This window comes from Heptranchias perlo, chromosome 15 (genome assembly GCF_035084215.1).
Source record: "Heptranchias perlo isolate sHepPer1 chromosome 15, sHepPer1.hap1, whole genome shotgun sequence".
Lineage (NCBI taxonomy): Eukaryota > Metazoa > Chordata > Chondrichthyes > Hexanchiformes > Hexanchidae > Heptranchias > Heptranchias perlo.
The window spans coordinates 47990427-48013438 of record NC_090339.1 but is presented as its reverse complement, the minus strand read 5'-3'; the positions used below and the strand labels follow the sequence as shown (position 1 = coordinate 48013438).

The window sequence follows — 23012 nt, the reverse complement described above, 5'->3', positions numbered from 1 at the left end:
ATGATCTTATCAAATGGCAGAGCAGGCACGAGGGGCTGAATGGCCTATTCCTGTTCCTATGAAACCCCTCCTCTTCTACACACCAATGATTCACTCATATTGAGGTTAGTTCCACAGATGCTGGCACCATTCATCCCTTACCCAATTGGGCATTTTACATTGTGTCATCTGGACAATGAGTGATGGAACATGATTCATCCAATGGAGACATCACAGCTCCATCCTGACTGCAGTTGACATTCAACTGATTGATTGATTGATTGTTCTTAATCGTGTTGTCTAGACAGTGAGTGGTTGAAGGCGATTTATCCATAGGAGACATAGTTTAGCTCGATCATGTCTGTACCCGATGTTCAATTTCCAGTAGAAGTTACTGGTTAATAAATCAGGAGTGAGAGCCTTGGCAGACTTTTAATTTCCCTTTCCCTAGCCCAAGGTTGCTGATGTCAACTATAGCACCTTATCTTGTCCACCTGAGATCATTTAGCTCTGAACAGGGATCAAACCTGGGAACTGTCTGCATGACTCATCAACATACCAGGAGGTGCAATTACCCACTGAATCATTAGGACAGCTAGTAATTTAAATTTTAAACTTACTGGAATTCTTTATAAAAGCTGCTGTGCTAGTCAAATGTATGACATAATAATTGGAAAACCTCAAAAGGTAAACTGATTACAATTAGATTATAAAGATCAACTGGGAATACTGGAAGTACCTGAAAAGAGAAATGCCTGCATTTGAAAGACCAGAATAAAAGAAAAGATTTGCATTTTCTTATAACTTTTTATTGAGCTCCCAACAAGGTGTGTATTCACATATATTATATTATTTTATGAAGCCATTATACGTTTATGGGTATGTTCATATGAAAATTTTATGAGGTTATTGTATATTTAGGTGCATTTTACACAATTTTTATGAATGTATCTTCCCTTACAGAATTTGTATTTATAAAAGACATCCTAAAGTGCTATAGTCCAAAAGATTTACTTTTTGATGTATAGTTACTGGTCTCTTTATATTTATGCACAGCACAAAATGAGACAAATTGACCAGTTAAATTGTTTTTTGTGGTTGTGTTGGCTGATGGAGGAGGCTAGGAAACTGGAGGAACAGAACATGTGATTGCTTATATTTACCTGAACAGACAGGTAGAGCCTGGGTTTAACATCTCACCTGAAAAGACAGCTTTTCCAACAATGCAACACTATCTCAGCACTGAAATGTCAACCGAGATTATGGGCCCACTGCACTGGTGTAAATCCATGGGCCCACTGCACTGGTGTAAATCCATGGGCCCACTGCACTGGTGTAAATCCATGGGCCCACTGCACTGGTGTAAATCCATGGGCCCACTGCACTGGTGTAAATCCATGGGCCCACTGCACTGGTGTAAATCCATGGGCCCACTGCACTGGTGTAAATCCATGGGCCCACTGCACTAGTGTAAATCCATGGGCCCACTGCACTGGTGTAAATCCATGGGCCCACTGCACTGGTGTAAATCCATGGGCCCACTGCACTGGTGTAAATCCATGGGCCCACTGCACTGGTGTAAATCCATGGGCCCACTGCACTGGTGTAAATCCATGGGCCCACTGCACTGGTGTAAATCCATGGGCCCACTGCACTGGTGTAAATCCATGGGCCCACTGCACTGGTGTAAATCCATGGGCCCACTGCACTGGTGTAAATCCATGGGCCCACTGCACTGGTGTAAATCCATGGGCCCACTGCACTGGTGTAAATCCATGGGCCCACTGCACTGGTGTAAATCCATGGGCCCACTGCACTGGTGTAAATATGGCTGAGTGGAAACCCGCTCCACTGCTGACTTCCACTCCTGAACCCACTGGAGTATCTGGGGTCAGGGTGGGGTCATCTTATTCGAATATTTTTGGTGGGCACTTGTGCCAGTGTCAGTATGGGTACATCTTGATCACCCACTAGGGGAAGCAGGGAGATGCAGTGTTGGATGGCCGCTAGAGAACCCACCCAAAGCTCCTGAAGGATATTTAACAAGCCCATTTTGTAAGACGGCTTATGCTAACAAATTGTAAAACTCACTTCCTGGATCTTGCAGGCCATGGCCCTGCCGTGGAGACTCCAGTAGGCCCCATTTCTGACATGAACCTGGATGCAATCTTTTTTCCCCAGTGCCCATGTGGCCAAGTGGAAAGGAGGTGGGTACCACAGGAATTCAGGTGGGGGAAGGCATCTTATTGGCCTGTCTCCTTTTGACAACATGGGCCATGTTTGGGGCAGACAGTACCTCGTCCCAGCTCGGGCCCCATTAGAAACTGACCACCGATGTTCTTCTGGGCGGAGAGCTGGCATTTTAGGAGACCTGCACAATTTTCCCTCTCCATTGCACTTCAGGCCTCAAGGTCAATCAGGGCCAATGTGCTCAAGCCCTGCAGTGGGGCTTGATACCACGACCTTCTGACTTTGAGATGTGCATACTACCGAATGAGTTAAATGTGACATTTTGTAACAAATCAAGAATGATGACAGCAAAGCTCTTGGCTTGGTTTGAAAGGTGGTTTAAGTAGGACATGACTATTTGTAGTCTGTTTTCAGGTCTTTTTTGTTTTTGTGTATTTACCACATCTGATTGCAGATGATACTGGGGCTTAGAGGGTTAAATTATGAGGACAGGCTGCATTAACTTGGCTTGTATTCCCTTGAGTATAGAAGATTGAGAGGTGATCTAATCGCGGTATTTAAAATGTTAAAAGGATTCAATAGGATAGATACAGAGAAATTATTTTCTCTGGTGGGGAATCCAGAACAAGGGGACATATTCTTAATATTAGAGCTAGGCCATTTAGGAGTGAAATCAGGAAGCACTTTTTCAGTCAAAGTAGTAAAAATCTGGAATTCTCTACCCCCCCACCCCAAAGGCTGTGGATACTGGGTCAATTGCAGTTTAAGACGGCGATCAATAGATTTTTGTTAGGTAAGGGTGTCAAGGGAAATGGAGCAAAGCCAGGAAAATGGAGTTGAGGTACAGATCAGCCATGATCTAATTAAATGGCGGAACAGGCTCGAGGGCCTGAAATACTTACTCTTGTTCCTATGTTTGTAGATGTGAGCAAAAGACTGTAACAATAATGAAAGAAAGACAGAATTTGCATTTATATAGCGCCTTTCATGACCTTACCCATAAAACTTTACAGCCAATGACGTACTTTATGAAATGCAGTCACTGTTGTAATGTAGGGAAACACGGCAGCCAATTTGTGCACAAGATCCCACAAACAGCAATGCGATAAATCACCAGGTAATCTGTTTTTAGTGATGGGTTGAGGGATCAATATTGGCCTGGACACTGGGGAGAACTCCCTGCTTTTCTTCAAAATAGTGCCATGGGATCTTTTACGTCCACCTGAGAGGGCAGATGGGGCCTTTGTTTAACAATTCATCTGAAACATGGCACCTCCAACAGTGCAGCACTCCCTTAGCATGGCACTGAAGTGTCAGATATTTGCGCTCAAGTCTCGAGTGGAAGTTGAACCCACGACCTTCCGACTCCGAGGCGGGCGTGCTACCCACTGAGCCACAGCTGACCTTCTGAATACAGTCAAGAATAGACTTGCGTACCAGGATGAATCAGGTAGTTAAAGCTACCCACAGTCACTCACTCACGTGGTGAAAACTGTGTCCTGTTTTAATATTGTGCTACTGTATTTCTCCAAACACTTCATGTGCAAAGAGTTGGCTCATGGGCTGAAATATTTCTTAAATGAGATAAAAGGAGCTAATGGGAGCTGACATTAAGTTGTGATCGACATAGCAAAAGCCGTTAATGGTCTTGCTATTTCTATAAATCAGATAGCTGGTTCAATTTTTATAATGTGTGTGCGTGTATAATGATTGAAGACCAATCAATTCAAATTTCTGCATGACTACATCAGTATATAAAGGTCACTAAATAAATAGGGGGAAAAAAGGCCTTCAGGAGAAAAGGATGATTGACTTTGGGGAGTTCTGTAAGAGATGAATGCCTTGCCCCACAGTATAGACTAATCAGCCTTTTGTCTTCCTGCATGTATTCATTGATGGGCGCCCTTTAGTGCATGTGCTAGACTGTAAATACCATTGTATGATTTGTTCCCTTTAATTTGTTTAATGAAGGAATTAGAGACCCAAGTCTATTATTGCTAAATTAGTGAGCATTAGGTTCTGGGGAGAATGACAGATGTCTAATCCACAGGCAGGTCCCAACTCCCAACACCCCACTCCCCACCACCCCCCAACACTCTTACGTACGTTGCCAAACCCAGTGCCCAACATGCTCCCTGATTCACTGCCTCTACTGAATGTAAAGGAAAGGAAACTTTCATTGTTGTGGCACCAATCATGTCTCTTGAACATCTCAAAGTGCTTTGCATGCAACAAATTACTTGTAATGCAGCAACTGTTATTTTTGTAGGCAAATGGGTTAGCCATTTTACACACAGCAAGATCTCACATCTGTTTTTGGTGATGTTGGCTGAGGGCGGTTTTGGGCAGGCCACTGGAGAACTCCTCACTCTTTTTCAAATAGTGCAGTGGAATATATAATGTCCACCTGAACCAATGCACTAGGCAGATGGGAGTATCAGTTTCTCACCAGAAGGTTGGCATCTTCAACTACTGCACTGCTGTGTCTGCCCAGATTGGATTCAAAACCTGAAGTATGGCTTGAATCTACAAACACTAAATTCAGATGTTGGAGTGCTAGCAACGGAGGCAAGCTGATACATAAACGGTGGTGTAGTGGTTATGTTACTGGTCTTGTATTCTGGAGAATGTGAGTTTAAATCCCACTGTGGCAGTTTGAGAAATTGAATTCATTTTTTTTTTAAATTGGAAATAAAAAGCAGGATTGAGTATAAGTATTCATGAGTTGGATTGTCGTTAAAAAGTCAACTGATTCATTCATGTCCTTTATGTGACTTCACTTCCAGATCAATTAACTGCTCTCTGAAGTGACCTAGCAAGCTACTCTGTGTCAAACTGCTATTTAGGGCAACTAGGAAAGGATAATAAATGCCAGCCTTGCCAGTGACATCTACATCCCTAGAATGAATTTTAAAAAAATTAAACTCCTATCGAGGAGTGATCCTGGCTTTGACCATTTATAATACCATCCTAAGAATTCAGGGAGTCATGCTAGTAGCTTCAGGGAGATCTGAGAGTCCAACAGAGCATTTTTCAGAGTATTCAACACCCAGAGAAGTCAAGCAAACCCAATGTATCGGACATGGGTTGTAAAACATCTCTGTAAAATAAATCAGGTATCTCTAATCGTGGACCTTTATGGACTTGGCAAAAAGAAAGTACTCCATGAAAAATATACAGCTCTATCAGAGGACAGTAGCAATGATGATGGGGTTGGAGAAAGCAAGGCAAGGTGTGTATCCGCAAGTACCATATAACCTATAATGTAACATGAACTCTATATTGTTCTATGGCCTGAGAGTTTCTGTAGATCTCAATTAATCAATTAAATTTCATAGCATATGGGCTGCTGTTATACTAACTGTTAATTGAATGACCTCTTCTTCAGATGAAATAGTGCAAAAGCATTCCTTGCAGGCTCTCTTCTGGTTCTCTCTTAAAAAATACAGTTCATGAATAGATGTCAAATACTACTTCTACAACATAGTTTCTTCAACAATCGAAGGTTTGCAACATCACTCATAAGCATTCCTGTGATTGTGGCAGTGGTGATGAGGTTGGAGAAAGCAAAACCTCCAAATATAGACACAGTACGATTTGGGGGAGGAGAAGGTGTTGAACAAGAATAACCCCTTAAAATGTTTCTCTCAATTATTGGCAAGCTAAATTCTAATGACTTGTAGGGCAGTCTCTCCCTGTTCAATTGCTTTTCCTTTTCCTCACCTATCATCTACACACCCTGCACTTTTTTTCTCAGGAATCACTGGATAGCAATCAGGACTAAGAACTGATTTCCCCCCCCCCCTCCTCTAGCCCAGTGGTAGTGAGACCAATTTTCGCACCATAACTGCTGCCCTGGCTCAGATCGGCTTACTCTCGTATGTATGGCTCTGCACTATACTGTGCTTTGCCCTGCTAAGCCACATGGAGAGGTGTTGCTGCAGTTCTAACCAGGGATTGCTGTTAGAACTATTTCAATTCAGGTTTGTGAATTGAATTCCTTTTGAGAGAGGCCTTGCTTTCTCCAACCCCATCACCATTGGTAGCTGTCCTCTGATAGGGCTGTATATTTTTCATGGAGTAGTTTCTTTTTTGCCAAGTCCATAAAGCTCCACGATTAGAGATACCTGATGTATTTTACAGAATTGTTTTACAACCCATGTCCGATACATTGGGTTTGCTTGACTTCTCTGGGTGTTGGATACTCTGAAAAATGCTCTGTTGGACTCTCAGATCTCCCTGAAGTGACTAGCATGGCTCCCTGAATCCACCTTTTAGAAATATTAGAAGTTACAGTATGAGGGAGGGATATATATTTGTGTGTGTTTTTCTCCTTATATTGTGTACTCGAGTAGTTTTTAAAAAAAATAGTTTTGGTACTGACCTTGATTTCTCCTCAGTGTTTTTAAAAAGTACAGGTGTTTTGCATTTAATATCCTGAGTCTAGATTGTTACATTAACAATAGAGAGACTGAAATCTCTCTGCAAAAGTAGGCATCTGAAGGAAAACCATCTCATGTGGAAATGAAGTATATAAAGGGTGAAATTTGAATTGGGTGGTAATATAAAACAAACAATAGTGAATCGGCAGCCTGATTTACACTCTGCCCGGTTTACTTTTCCACTGATGTCATTTAGAAGCTCTGTTCATTTTCTTGTAGATCTGACTTGTGTAAAAGTGAGCCTGCGGGGTTAACTTTTAATGTTGCAGGCATATTAAGTCATTGTGACCTTCCACCAGCAACACTTTGCCCGTGTATTGAAAACAAAGCAACCCTAAATAGAAAAGCCACGCACAACTAAGAAGCAAATCACGCAGCCAATGTTGAGGTGTCTGATATGCCTGGAAAATACAGTATTTTTATACTCCCCTCTTTTGCAAGTGGGGAGAAATCATAGTTATTGTCAGCGGGCCAGTGAGAGCGCACTCTCTCAAAGTTTAAGGGCTCCTTGCTCTGTTTGACCTAGAGCGTCAACATTAACTCTGGCTATTGAACAACTTAGAATAATTTTGCAGTTACCGTACACTGGTGTTGCTGAGCAAAGTTTTACTTGAGCCCTTCCTCTAACAGTGACACACTTTTATAATGCAGTTATTTCCACAGGATAAGTGAATAGAGATTGTCTGGGAGTTGGTGTAAAGAGTTATTGATTTTTTTTTTCTTTTTTTTCCCCCCCCCCCACCTCCCAAAGTGCCTTTATGCTGAATGATTGAATTATTTAAACAGACCAGTGTGAGGGTGGAAGTACATTTCTGACATGATGTAAAGAATTAGCTGACTTTTTTTCTTGCTTGGCCTCCCTTTCTCTTTTTTTTGTGTTTGCGCTAAATCCTGGGACAAGCAATTAATAATCTGCAGTCAATCGGAGTGTTGTGTGATTAAGGTTTAATTGCAGTCTTCGAAATACACTTAATTTTCTTGGTCAACAAAACAGTTTGCTACCAGAACAAACTTGTTAGTAGGACTCTTGCTTTGAAAAGCATGCACAGCGCTGCAAATATTACTAAAGGAGAGACTTCCTGTTGCAGTATATTAGGCATTAATAAATGAGAGGGGACTGGGGGTCATAATAGATTAGTGCACAATCTTTTCATCTCTGGGTCCTGGGATTAAAAGCCAGCCTGATTGATGTCTTTCCTTCACTGGCCACCCATACATTGTCCAAGAGAATTTATTTTGAATAGTTTTGACCCAGTTCCCGGTGAGTGCTGGCTCACAGCACAAGACAGCCCATAATTGACAATCTTGCATGATACAATGCTTTTAGCATAGAGTAACTCCATTCCCAAGGTGCTTCGCAGAGACATAATCAGAATAAATATACACTGAGCCAAAGAAGGAGATGTTCGGAGGAATGACCAAGAACTTGATCAAATATGTGTGTTTTAAGGAGGGCCTCAATGGAGGAAAGGGAGGTGGAGAGGCGAAGGGGCTTAAGCAGGAAAGCCTCGAATGTGGGGCCTTGGTGGCTGAAGGCATGGCCACCTATGGAGATGAGGGGTTGTATCATTTGCATCTTAAGTCACTTGTATTGTTGAGATTTAAATCCTAATGCTGCATCAGCATTGTCATCAACAACAGTTTCAACGTCAGTAGGATGGTAAACTATGAAGCAGCATTGCCAACTCCAGAGGCTGAGACACACCAAAAGATTTGATTCTCAGTGGACTATAGAGGATGGTGATGGACTGGGGTTGACAATTGTAAACAATTTTACAACACCAAGTTATAGTCCAGCAATTTTATTTTAAATTCACAAGCTTTCGGAGGCTTCCCCCTTCGTCAGGTGAACGATGTGAATCGTTCACCTGACGAAGGGGGAAGCCTCCGAAAGCTTGTGAATTTAAAATAAAATTGCTGGACTATAACTTGGTGTTGTAAAATTGTTTACAGTTGACTATAGAGGAGGTGGAGTCAGAAGCAGCTATGTTTTCTGGCTAAGCTCTTCCACAATGGGCAGCTGTGTGCTTTTTCTTTGCTCACTGTCGTGTACATACCTTCATCAGCAATTGGAGAAAGTGATCAGAGAGAAAGACTTAAAACAACTGCCATGAGGCAACATTGGGAATCTACTTCTTTAAGCAGCTGCACAATATAATAGTATAATTAATGAGGTGACAGTAGAGCTTTTGAAGCCAGAAGCCATTGAATAACGGAGGGGGTGAGGTGGGGGCGGGGGGGGTGGTGAAGAATCACTGAAGACCCGGATCAAGTGAAACAAGCTTCACCCAATTTATGAATTTTGATCGGGGGTCTTAAATCGGGCATAAGGACCCCTATTTGCATATTAAAGGCACCTAATGCCTGTTTCAGGTGGACCCCCTGCACAGTTGGAAGTAATTGGCTTCCAATTTTGCACCCGATGCACTTCAGGGTAGATCGGGCACGAGAGAGCTCGACCTGAAATTTGTCCCCCAATCGATCATTTCTCATCCAAAAAGCAGACGTGGCCAGGTCCAATTTCTCCCCCTCTGTATATTGACATAAGTAAGATTGTGGCAGAAATTATATATGGCTTTCCCCCCCCCCCCCACCCCCCCCCCAAAAAAAAACAAAACCAAAACCAAAAAGAAGTTTGCAAAAGTCTTTTTATAAAGACAAAGACCCTTTAAACTCCTCCAATTCTGATGCTGCTTTGTCCAAATCAGAATAACAACTGAAGTCCGAACATTCTGTTTGCTGGTGAACTCTGATCATTTTACAAGGAAGAGAATTCTAACAGGAAAGAGGTGGGTTGCATCAAGCCAAGACTAACGCTTACTCAACTACAACTACAGTACTGAGGGCAATTAAAATATCACAGTCGCAAACTTTGCATGCAGCAAACTCAGCATGTAGCGTACTAAACACATTCACACCTTTCTGATTTATCTGATTAATTACTGTAACTAAATTCTGTTACTTGGCAAAAAAAATAACTATCCCTTTCTGTTGAACTGTCTTTGGCAGGCTTCAGATGCACATGTTGAATGGAGCGTTACTGGCATTGCTATTTCCTGTAGTTAATACCAGGCTGGTGAGTATTCCATTTTATGTCTGTTGTACTTGCAACTGGATGAATCTTTTGGTCCTCAACTCCTCATCACTGTGTAAATATACTTTGGTAAAATTACAGTTCTGTAGTTCCCTTCAGGTTTCTGCTTTGTGTGTTTGGAATTTTTTTTTCTTGAAGCATAAATTCAAACCATCAAGATGAAGTTTGCATTTTTTAAAAAATAACTTGACATTTCTCTTTGTGAAAATTGTCAGCATGTTTGAACCTTTGACTTCTACCTGTTGTTTTGGTCAGGCCAATTTAAAAAAGCTCTCTTGCTGGTTCTTGTGAAGGGTCCCAAATCTCGAGTAGTTCCTTGCAGCAGGTACCCTGGCAGTCATGCTACTGCTCCTTTTGTTAAAGCGAGCAAAATCCTGTTTTACTGTGTGCTATATAATTGACATTTTCCACAGGTATACATGCAATGATGCTTGCATTTTATGTAGTGCCTTATCGAGTGACAATGTCTCAAATCACTTCAAACAATGATTGGCCGTTGTAGTGTAGGGATTGTTATGTAGGCAAACCAGCAGCCATTCTCCACCAGTAATGTCCAATAAACTCTAATGAATTGACTGAGTGGTGGTTTTGATTGAATTGGGAATATTAGCCCAGACACTGGGGAACTCCCTGCTCTTCTTCCAAAGATAATTGGGGGAAAATTGGTTAGGGCCCATTTTTGGGCGGGAGCAGCACGATCGGCTATTACCCCGCGCGCAATGGTCCCCGCGCAGGCAGGACGAGATTTTCATCAGGCCTGAGGACTCGCCTGCAATCTGCGTTGGAAATCAGCGTTGAACGAGCATTCCGTGCAATTTGCACTTTCCACCAGCAGGGGGAGCTCCAATCTCTTAAAGGCAGGCTGTCTGTTTGAAATCTCTTAAAGGTAGCTGATACCTGTTATTTGCTGAATATTATAGCCTGCTGTCTGCACGGAGTCTGAACTGAGATCAGACATTGCACACGTAAAGCACAGGTGCAGGTCCCATCCCTACATACTGATGAGATAGGTTAAAACATTGAATAAAGGTTGTGCACCACAAAATCCCACATTCACCAATCTGCATGCCAGACCTCACCAATCTGCCGATCTGAGAGTCCGTAGAGCAAGGTTCTCTGCTGATACACCAGAGGAGTGGTGCAAGAGGTGGACAGAAGGAGGGACATCCTATATCCGGGGGGTGGGAGCAAGAGGCCCTCAAGACATACATCCAAAAGGCAATGGGAGGCAGTAGGGGATGAAGTCAATGCCAGGCGCACAGCATCATGAACATGAATGCAGTACAGGAAGAAGTTCAGTGCTTTGACATGAGTGGTCAAGGTGAGTGAGGTCAACTGTCAAGTGGCATCACCTACAAACTGCACCATGAGCCACATCCACTCCTCCATGTACTAAACCCCCCCGCCAACACCCACCTACCAACGAACTCTTTCCATCAGAACTCAACTGTTCAAATCAGATGCTTCCTCTCACCCTCACACATTACCACTGTTGCAAGCCGCCGAACCACAACTCACAGGCCACACACACTGGCAGCTAGTCATAAATGACCGGCACATTGCCTAGACCCACATCCCGCTTTCTTGCAGGAGAAGATAGTGCATATCAGTAGGCAGCAAGTGGCAGTGGTATTCAGCCCCTCGAGCATGTTCCGTTATTCAATGAGATCGTGGTGGAGCTGTGACCTAATTCCATATTTCCGCCATAGCCCCATATCCCTTAATATCTATCAATCTCAGATTTAGAATTCACTATTGAGCTAGCATCAACTGCAGTTTGCAGAAGAGCTTCCCAAACTTCTGCCAACCTTTTCATGTAGAAGCAATTCCTAACTTCACTTCTGCACGTCCTGGCTCTAAATATTAGGCTATGTCCCTGTGTCCTCATATTCAAGTGTAGGAGACTTCCAAAAACAGTTGTAAATGTGTGGGCAGCCAGAAGTAATAATCCAGCCACTAACCTGTAAATCCTGCATGGTCCCTTTAAATAGCGCTAGTAAGGGGTCCTCCAGGCACTCTAAGACACGTTTCAGATGTTCGGGGTGAAGATTTTGACTTGAGCGTTAAGTCCCAAAATCTTGTGTATCGCTTTAAATCGGTGTTGTACACTAATTGAAGCCATTTTCTCCCTACTTCACATGATTCCGGCGTTCGTTATCTGCGCCTGCGCTAACTCCTATACCAAGATGGCGTCTGGCGCACGTCACGCTGGAAAAGTGCATGCGCATCCAAGACGCCATCTTGGATGTCGGAGAGGCCGTGTAGCGCCAAAATTACGGGCGTTACATGGCCCAATTTGGTGCCCACCATCTTTAATGTCCACTTGAATCATCAGAAGAGGTAGATGGGGCCTTGGTTAATATCTTGTCTAAGAGAAGGCAGCTCTAGTAGTGCACTGATGTGTCTGCTTGGATTGTGAGCTCAAATCTTTTGGTATGAGGCTTGAGCCTGCAACTTTGATTCAGAGCTGACACAACTTTTAAATGTCAGACCCTATAATACAAGGCCTTAAGTGTGTTGTAGCTGGATGGATCTTGTTTAAATGTAATACTGCAGCAGGATGTTTGTGGTGTTCTGTTTATTCATTGGTTAAATTATTTGTGTTTAGTCTTTTTGAGGTTAACATCCTGTTAATGCCGATTTCAGCAAGTTAAAATCAACCCCAATAAGTGTACTGTCTCTCTCTGAATTACAAGCATTCCAATTAATGGCCATTTATAGCTGAATGGAGTCTTCTCTGAAATATTTAAACACAGCGATGACTGAAGTCCCCAGTTGTACTTCAGATTGCTGTCATTGTTTTCTCATTCAGTGCGAATGATTTCATCTTGTCCACAATGAAAGCTTGTGACACTTGACGATTAGTAGAATGAGCACAAAACAACTCACTATGGTGGCTTTTGAATGTTCATTAAAAGGGTTCCTCTGTTGTTGTAATGCTGCAGATCTTATTAATGCTATTTGAGGACCAAGAGATGAAACCATTCTAAACACAGAGTGCTACAAGCCGATATTTTTGTTTTCTCCCCATACCCAGTATTAACCTACATGGATCACATATTATTAAAGGTTTTAAAACTAAATTTGGTGCTAGTGAAATAATTTTTTTTATATATCGATCTACGTATGTACTTAATGTCCTTTTTATTCTGTGATGACCATTTTTTCTTATTGGTAACTCTGCCCAAATGGTAAATGGATTATTTTAATGTACGGAGTCGTACAACACCAGGTTATAGTCCAACAGCTTTATTTGAAATCACAAGCTTTCGGAGCTTTGCTCCTTCGTCACCCGACAAAGGAGCAAAGCTCCGAAAGCTTGTGATTTCAAATAAAGCTGTTGGACTATAACCTGGTGTTGTACGACTCCGTACATTTGTCCACCCCAGTCCATCACCGGGCATCTCCACATCATGACTATTTTAAACAATTTTACAACACCAAGTTATAGTCCAACAATTTTATTTGAAATTCACAAGCTTTCGGAGGCTTCCTCCTTCCTCAGGTGAATGTTGTGGAAATGAAATCCTCGAACCCTTCGCATTTATAAATCACAGAACAATACCTGGTGATTACAGATAATCTTTCCAACTGCCCGTTGCCAAGGCAATCAAAGTGTTCAGACAGAGACGTGTTACCTACAGGACCACCAAATATACAAACAACCAAAAAAAACAGAGCGAGAGAGAGAGGCAGAAACATCCGGAAGGAAGAGAAAGACAGCAAATGACCCGTTATATTAAAAACAGATAACTTTTGTTCGCTGGTGGGGTTACGTGTAGCGTGACATGAACCCAAGATCCCGGTTGAGGCCGTCCTCATGGGTGCGGAACTTGGCTATCAATTTCTGCTCGACGATTTTGCGTTGTCATGTGTCTCGAAGGCCGCCTTGGAGTACGCTTACCCGAAGGTCGGTGGCTGAATGTCCTTGACTGCTGAAGTGTTCCCCGACTGGGAGGGAACCCTCCTGTCTGGCGATTGTTGCGCGGTGTCCGTTCATCCGTTGTCGCAGTGTCTGCATGGTCTCGCCAATGTACCGTGCTTCGGGGCATCCTTTCCTGCAACGTATGAGGTAGACAACGTTGGCCGAGTCACAGGAGTATGAACCATGTACCTGATGGGTGGTGGTATCTGTGTCGATGATCTGGCATGTCTTGCAGAGGTTACCGTGGCAGGGTTGTGTGGTGTCGTGGATGCTGTTCTCCTGAAAGCTGGGTAATTTGCTGCGAACGATTGTCTGTTTGAGGTTGGGTGGCTGTTTAAAGGCGAGTAGTGGAGGTGTGGGGATGGCCATAGTGAGGTGTTTGTCCTCATTGATGACATGTTGAAGGCTGCGGAGAACATGGTGTAGTTTCTCCGCTCCGGGAAAGTACTGGACGACGAAGGGTACTCTGTTGGTTACGTCCCGTGTTAGTCTTCTGAGGAGGTCGATGCGATTTTTCGCTGTGGCCTGTTGGAACTGTCGATCGATGAGTCGAGCATCATATCCCGTTCTTACTAGGGCGTCTTTCAGCGTCTGTAGGTGTCCATCGCGTTCCTCCTCGTCTGAGCAGACCCTGTGTATTCGCAGGGCCTGTCCATAGGGGATGGCCTCTTTGACGTGGTTAGGGTGGAAGCTGAAAAAGTGGAGAATCGTGAGGTTGTCCGTGGGCTTGCGGGAGAGTGAGGTGCTGAGGTGCCCGTCTTTGATGGAGATTCGTGTGTCCAAGAAAGAAACTGATTCTGAGGAGTAGTCCATGGTGAGCTTGATGGTGGGATGGAACTTGTTGATGTTATTGTGTAGTCTCTTTAGTGATTCTTCGCCGTGGGTCCATAGAAAGAAAATGTCGTCGATGTATCTGGTATATAGTGTTGGTTGGAGGTCCTGTGCAGTGAAGAAGTCGTGCTCGAACTTGTGCATGAAAATGTTGGCGTATTGGGGTGCTAATTTGGTCCCCATGGCTGTTCCGTGTGTTTGGGTAAAGAACTGGTTATCGAAGGTGAAGACATTGTGATCCAGGATGAAGCGGATGAGTTGTAGGATGGCGTCTGGAGATTGGCTGTTGTTGGTGTTGAGTATTGATGCTATCGCAGCGATGCCGTCATCGTGGGGGATACTGGTGTAGAGTGCCGAGACATCCATCGTGGTGAGAAGTGTTCCTGGTTCAACTGGTCCGTGGGTACTGAGTTTTTGTAGGAAGTCTGTAGTGTCGCGACAGAAGCTGGGGGTTCCCTGTACGATGGGTTTCAGGATGCCCTCGATGTATCCAGAGAGGTTCTCACACAGGGTTCCGTTGCCTGATACGATAGGACGTCCGGGTGTGTTGGCTTTGTGTATCTTTGGGAGGCAGTAGAAGTTTCCCACGCGGGGAGTACGTGGGATGAGAGCGCGTAGGATGCTTTGAAGGTCTGGATGGAAGGTCTTGATCAGTTTGTTGAGCTGGTGGGTGTGTTCTTTGGTCGGATCTGCGGGTAACCGTCTGTAGTGTTCCTGGTTGCCCAGTTTTCGGTATGCTTCTTTGCAATAGTCCGTTCTGTTCTGTATGACTGGCTCCTCCTTTGTCCGCTGGTTTGATGACGATGTTGCGGTTGGTCTTGAGAGCGTTGATGGCGTTGCGTTGTGCTCGGGTGACATTCTGGACTGTCTTCTGAGTGCGGCTGATGAATCTGGCATTGACGCATTTCCTGACAGCTTGAGCATACATGTCAAGCTGAGGGCAGCGACCCTCCGGAGGAGTCCAGTTTGACTCTTTCCTCTTCGGTTGCTGTACCGCGGATCCCTCTGTCTGCTGTTCCGGATCGTTGATTGTCTCATTGTGTTCGCTGCTGAAATCTTGGGGTTTGTGGAAGAATTCCCGGAGCCTCATTCTCCTGATGAATTCCTCTGTGTCCGCTGCGAGACTAATGGGGTCCATTTTGGTAGTGGGGCAGAAATTGAGCCCTTGGCTGAGAACTTCGATTCCGTCTGGTTGAAGGGTGTGGTCGGACAAATTGACGATAGACCTCCCTGTTTTTTTTTTGGTTGTTTGTATATTCGGTGGTCCTGTAGGTAACACCTCTCTGTCTGAACACTTTGATTGCCTTGGCAACGGGCAGTTGGAAAGATTATCTGTAATCACCAGGTATTGCTCTGTGATTTATAAATGCGAAAGGTGCGAGGATTTCTTGACATTCACCTGAGGAAGGAGGAAGCCTCCGAAAGCTTGTGATTTTCAAATAAAATTGTTGGACTATAACTTGGTGTTGTAAAATTGTTTACAATTGTCAACCCCAGTCCATCACCGGCATCTCCACAAATGGTAAATGGATTATTTTAATGTACGGAGTCGTACAACACCAGGTTATAGTCCAACAGCTTTATTTGAAATCACAAGCTTTCGGAGCTTTGCTCCTTCGTCAGGTGACGAAGGAGCAAAGCTCCGAAAGCTTGTGATTTCAAATAAAGCGGTTGGACTATAACCTGGTGTTGTACGACTCCGTACATTTGTCCACCCCAGTCCATCACCGGCATCTCCACATCATGATTATTTTAATCACTGTTGATGGAGAATATGGAGTGTTCATTGGCTGCTTCAGGTAAGCACCTAATGCTCTTTTATAATGAATTTAAATTTATGGTTGCGTCTATTGCCACCACTGTGGTGGAACTAAGATAATTGCTATTGTCGCTGGCAGGATGTGGGAGGACAATACTCACCCAACCCTTTGTCTGGAATGTGTAATTTGATCCAGTTTGCTGCAGTGTGATTCAAGTTCTCTGCAAAGTGTTATTTTCAGAGAAGGCACAGCGCCGACGCTACTGCGTCCCGGGAGGAAGGGGTGAGGCTATGGAGGGATTTCTACACTAGGAATGTTTTAAAATCAAGTAGTTGGTGGACCAGGCGCCAATGTAGGTCGACGAGCAGAGGGGTGAACGAGACTTGCTGAGAGTTAGGATACGTGCAGCAGAGTTTTGGATGAGCTCAAGTTATGGCGGGTGGAAGATGGGAGACCGGCCAGCCAGAGTATTGGAATAGTTGAGTCTAGAGGTAACAACAAAGGCACTGATGAGGCTTTCAGCAACAGATGGGCTGGGGCGGGGGCTGAGATGGGCAATGTTGTATAGATGGAACTAGGTGGTCTTTGTGATGGAGAGGATATAGGGTCGGAAGCTCAGCTCAGTCATTTAGGATACTGAGGTTGCAAACAGTCTGTTTCGGTCTGAGACGGTGGCAAGGGAGGGGGTTGGAATCAGTAGCAAGGGACAGAGTTTGTGGCGTGGACCGAAGACAGTGTCTTTGGCGTTCCCAATGTTTAATTGGAGGAATTTGCAGTTCACCAAGACTGGACATCGAGAGAGGTAGTGTTGGTGAGGTAGAGCTGGGTGTCGTCCTTATACATGTGGAACCTGACGTCGTGCCTTCGGATGATGTCACCAAGGGGCAGCATGTAAATAATAAGATGGGGCCAAGGATAGATCCATGGAGGACTCCAGAGGTAACAGTGCGGGGGCAGGAAGAGAAACTGTTGCAGGAGATTCTCTGGCTACGAATGAATAGGTATTAGTGGAACAAAGCAAGGCCATTCCCGTTCAGTTGGACAACAGAGGAGAGGCGTTAGAGAAGGATGGTGTGGTTGACCGTGTTTTAAAAACTACTGAAATAAAGATGAAGCAGGATAGTGCATCACAGCCACAGTCACAGAGGACGTCACTATTGACTTTAATTAGGGCTAAAACCTGATCGGAGAGGTTCAAACATGGGGTTGCGGGAAAGATGGCAGATAGATATAGGGCCAATGGACAGTAGCATTGCCTTCTACTCCACAACTGCAGATAATGCACAGCGTCTTTTGAAATACAGGCGATAGCTGTCAGGAATTGTGGGCAACACAAACTGCACAATGCCTCCTCTTCACTCCTACAGCTGCTCTGCCAATTGGGTTATGTGTATCTATGAATGTTGCTCATCCTCCTTCCACTCCTCATTCAAAAAAAAAGATCGCAGGATAACTATGGATGAACAAGGCCATTTGGCTCACCTTGAATCAAGGGTTGATCCCTCTTTGTGTGAAGAATGATTTCTTGATATCATTCCTTCATTTGAATCAATGTTGATTTCTTGTATTCTAGAAATCCACCCTTGTGGCTTTTCTCTGCACTGGCCACAGCACATCAATAGCTCCCTTGTCTCTCAGTGACCAGCACTGCACAAGGGAGTCAAGTGTGGGCTGAGCAGCAGGATGTTCACAACTTCCTCTGACGTAAAGGCCTAGACTTTACTTATGAAAACCACCCACTTCTGGGTGGTGGTCTGGCAAATGAAGTGGGGCAGGGCACCTCAGCCAAAACTCTGTACCAGAACTGGCCACTTCGATTTCTGCCATGATTTTTCTGCCATGATTTCTCTCCCATAACCCCTCTGTGGCCCTGATCACTCTGCGAGCAGCGCACCCACTGGAATCAAATGAACAGTGGGGTGGAATTGCTAAATTCTAACACACGGGCATAAACTGTTGCCACTACAGAATGACAACAGCTCTTATACCCTCCTCCTAATGTTTGCCTAGCGGCTACATTGATCTCCTGGACTGCCACAGGAACATAGGAATAGGAGTAGGCCACTGAGCAATTTGAGCCTGTTCCGCCATTCAGTTAGATCATGGCTTATCTGTATCTTAACTCGATCAACCAGCCTTGGTTCCATATCCCTTAATACCCTTGTCTAACAAAAATCTATGAATCTCAGTCTTGAAATTTTCAATTAATCTATTCTCAGCTTTTTGGGGGAGAGTTTCCCGATTTTCACTACTCTTTGTGTGAAGAAGTGCTTTCTGACATCACCCCTGAATGGCCTAGTTCTGATTTTAAGGTTATGCCCTTTTGTTCTGGACTCTCCCACCAGAGGAAATAGTTTCTCTCTATGTACCCTATCAAATCCTTTAATCACCTTAAGCACCCCAATTAGATCACTCCTTAATCTTCTATACGCAAGGGAATACAAGCCAAGAATATGCAACCTGTCCTTATTAACCCTTTCAGCCCTGGTATCATTCTGGTGAATCTGCGCTACACCCCCTCCAAGGCCAATATATCCTTCCTGTAGTGTAGTGCCCAGAACTGAGTGCAGTCCTCCAGATGGGGTCTAACCAGAGCTCGGTACAACTGTAACATAACTTCCACCCCTTTGTATTCCAGCCCCTTTTGAGATAAAGGACAACATTCCATTAGGCTTTTAAATTATTTTTTGTACCTGTCTACTAGCTTTTAGTGATTTCTATACTTGGACCCCTAAATCTCTCTGCTCATGCACAGTTTCTAGCTTCTCACCATTTAGAAAATACTCTGATCCATCTTTCTTAGGTCCAAAGTGTATGACCATGTACTTTTCCACATTAAACTCCATCTGCCACAGTTTTGCCCACTCACTTAATCTATTAATGTCCCTTTGCAACCTTCTGCTCCCGTCTACACTATTTACTGTGCCACCTAACTTGTTGTCATTAGCAAACATCGATATATGGCTTTCTATTCCTTCATCCAAGTCATTCATAAATATAGTGAAAAGCTGTGGCCCCAGTACAGATTCATAGGGGTCACCACTAGTCACATCCTGCCAATTTGAGTACATACCCATTATCCCTACTCCCTGTCTCCTACTTCCTAACCAATTCCCTATCCAAGCCAATAATTTGCCTCCAATTCCATGCACTCTCATTTTTGTTAACAGTCTTTTATGTGGAACCTTGTCGAAAGCTATCAGCATGATCTGTTTTTAAAAACTCCCAACGCAACTCTCGTCTGCTGGGGGAGTGAGGCCTGCCACATTGTGAGTAGCTGCTGGGGGGATTGTGTGGGCAGGCATAAGTCCCATCCTGCCACTTCACCAACACCATCTCATTGCTGTTTGTGGGACCTTGCTACGTGCAAATTGGCTGCGTGTTTTGGTTCTTTATTTCTTTCCTTCCTTCCTTCTCCTGGTGTAGCCCCCATCTTCTCTCCTGCAAGCCCAAGGGGCACAGGCTTGGGCCTATCTGGTGCACAACACACTTGTCCTTCCTGATATGGTGACAGATGGTTAACATCAAGCGCTTTCAGGCCTCACCCTCCTCCGCCTACTACTCCAGGGTCATCCTGGAGAGCAACGATGACCCTCCACTTCTTTACTGCACCATCAATCATTTCTATAAACTCGCCTCTACCTACCCCTCACCTCCAACAAGTTGCGAGGAACTCACTGTTGCTGTGGTGTATTATCCCCCCTCGTCCTCAATCTCATGGCCCATAGTCATCGATCACCATCGTGCCTGGGGACTAGGCCTGCTGCAATGCCTGGTGTAGAAGGGAATCTTGGGAGCAGCAGGTGAACCTTTTGAATGGCCTACGATCCGAGTGAAGCTCCCATGCACGCTAAACACCAAAATGGCAAATAACAGATAAATATAGTGTCATGCATGTTGGTAGGACCTACACGGAATAGGCTATCATTTACAGGGAATAATACTGAAAGAGGTTGAGAGAGAAAAAGATCTAAGTGGTGTTGTGCACAGATCACTGAAGGTTCATGACCAATGTAGAGAAGTTGTAGTTAAAGCTAACGGTATTGGGTTGTATTAATAGAACTATTCAGTACAAATCAAAGGACCCCCTTCTGTCATTGTACAGGTCGACGGCTGGACTGCATCTGGAGTACTGCACCCAGTTTTGGTCCTCTCACATGGTGGGTGATATGGCCTTGGAAAAGGTTCAAAGGAGAGCTATGAGAATAATTCATAGCTTAAAGAACCTTAGTTACTCAGATAGGCATAAAGAGCTGGGTCTATTTACTTGAGAGCAGCGTAGACTTAGATGCAACCTGATAAGAAGGAGACTGGGGGTGAAGAGAGAGGAACGGAGTGGGATAAGTCGGGCCAAGTCGGGAGCAGCAGCAAGAACATGGTGAATGGGAGTGATGCTAAGAGGGGAACAGCTTGTAAAACAGTGAGTGAAACCTGGGGACCTTACTGTGGGTAAACAATGAAAGATTATTTCCACTGGCAAGCCAGGTCCCACTTTATGGAGGGCTGTACGGTACCAATTTATGCCAGTCGTTGTGAACCTAACATCACGCATGGCACACTATCAGCATGATCTGTAAAACCTCCCACGAAGCTCCCCTGTCCGCTGGAGGAGTGAGGCCTCCAGGTTGAACAGCCTCCCATCTCTATTTGACTCTGAAAACACTCCACGCCAAACCAACCCAGCAATTGACTTGTGGGCTCCTACAAATATAGGGCCCCGTGATCATGTGGGGTGCTGTAGCCGTTTCTCTGAGGCTGAATTTGGCAAAATTACAGCATTGACTATTTTGCATAATTTGAGCTGCAAGGTTGGTTTCGTGAGGTGCTTTCCATTAAACGAGAATGGGTGAGGGTAACGTCATTGGAAACTTTTTAGCATGCGCTGAGAGTGACGTCATCAGAAGGCCCAGTGCAGGCACAAGAGGAGGTCACGCTTCGATGGAAAACCGGAAGTACCCATATTGTCGCCGATCGCTCCGTCAAACTAAGCACTCTGGGAGAGAGCTGCAGTGAGTGAGTGAGAAATCAACTCGCTGCTGTTCATGCTCGAGCATGATCCAGGTCTAGTGGGGGCTGTTGGGGTGGGGGAGGGATGTGGGGGGAGGGAGGGAGGGAGACGAGAACGTGATCCATCTCCAATTCTGGACTACGTTCTCATTCTCTTTCCTCCCCCCTGAGAACTGGATCACATTCTCTTCCCCCTCCCCCACCCGTGCTATGCACCCTCCGGGCTCCTGCTTCTGCTCTCCCTATCTTCTGCTCCCCCCCCCCCCCCCTTCCCCTACCTCTCCTTCCTCTTTTTTCCCCTTCCCCTCCTTCCTTCTTTTTTCCCCTTCCCCTCCTTCCTTCTTTTTTCCCCTTCCCCTCCTTCCTTCTTTTTTCCCCTTCCCCTCCTTCCTTTTCGTCCGTCCGTCCGTCCGTCCGTCCTTCCTTCCTTCCTTCCTTCCTTCCTTCCTTCCTTCCTTCCTTCCTTCCTTCCTTCCGGCACGGGTGCCTCCAGTCCGCGCTTTTAGTGAACGGTAACGAAGGCAGTTGCTGACCTACAATGCGCCTGTGCGACAAGATTGCCGTTCCCCGCACGCACATCATCAAAAAAGGAAGAACTTATACCCTGGTGCTAGTCACAGTGTAAATTCATGTGTTTGAAAGACTGAGCCACCTTTAAAATCCACTGAGGAATTATTTATTAATTGCTTAAATCCTGGCTTCCTCAGATAATTGCAGGTAACACCATGTGCCAGTGCACTAGACAGTGTAGCTCATATCCCCACATGCTGAGCTCCTTATGTCAGCCACCGTGTCTGGGGCAGTTGGCAAGGGAAGATGAGGTGCTTATCCTTTTACAACAGGTGGGAAAATTGGAGGCTAACTATTCCCATGCTGCCATCCTGCGTCTCCTCTCAGCCAGTTCAGATTGACACCAGTTTTGGGAACAGACAAGGAAACATTGTGTGGACTTAAGGAGGTTGCAGAAAATAGTTCTCTGGGAAGATGGAGGGGAAAGAAGAATGTTGTTAAGTGGAGGACTTGTGGTACTATGTGCAGGAGTGTAGATTACTCGAGACTTTGCTGTTTCCTCACCTTTTTGCTCCTATTGAGTGGCGTGGAATAAATGGTTGCTTTATTGGCAAGATTACAAAATTTGCATTAGTCAAAAAATGTTTTGCTACCACACAAGCAACAACTGATAACCAATGAATACATGCATTTTTTAAAAAAAGACCACCATACATCCCTTATCTAACACTTGGTAGATATAAAAATTAAAGTTGCAATAGTCCTTTTCCTGTTCCTTAGCCTTATCATGCAGCCTCTGCAAATTCATTTTCAGCATTTAGTTTACTGGTGTAAACCACACTCTGTGTGATTTGTCAGTATCTGTTACTTCTACCACAAAAAAAGCCTGTATTGATCTGGCAGTTTGCTTGTCTTCAGAGATGGCTCCAAAGAGAACTATATGAAGTAATGATCACTAAAGCTCCTGAGTGGAATCAATTTTCCCACCACCGCCACCAATCATCCTGGGACAAATGTGAGCCACCTAAAAAAAAATTAATATCTCTATAAACTGGTAGAAAATGTTACCAGTTAGTAACTTTCTCCAGCAGGTATTGAACCCTGCCAGTCAAGGCAGGGTTCAATACCTGCTGGTAGGAAAAGTTGCCGAAGCAAATGGTATGAGGAACAAAGTTGCTTTTCTGAATCTCTCCAGTCCGAATGAAGATCCAAGAAAATGGAACAAAGAAAGACATGTTTCACTTGCAGGAATGACAAACTATGTATGAATCCTA

The 23012-nt window shown here is 44.5% G+C and overlaps 1 protein-coding gene across 1 annotated transcript in view; it reads left to right on the top strand.

Moving 5' to 3' along the window:
* Positions 1-23012, top strand: part of LOC137333064 (transmembrane protein 164) — a 125530-nt gene that overhangs the window by 41584 nt on the left and 60934 nt on the right. Inside the window, exon 3 of the mRNA XM_067997165.1 lies at positions 9621-9687. Within this exon, the coding sequence (XP_067853266.1) occupies positions 9621-9687 (67 nt within the window). The remainder of the gene's footprint in view (positions 1-9620; positions 9688-23012) is intronic.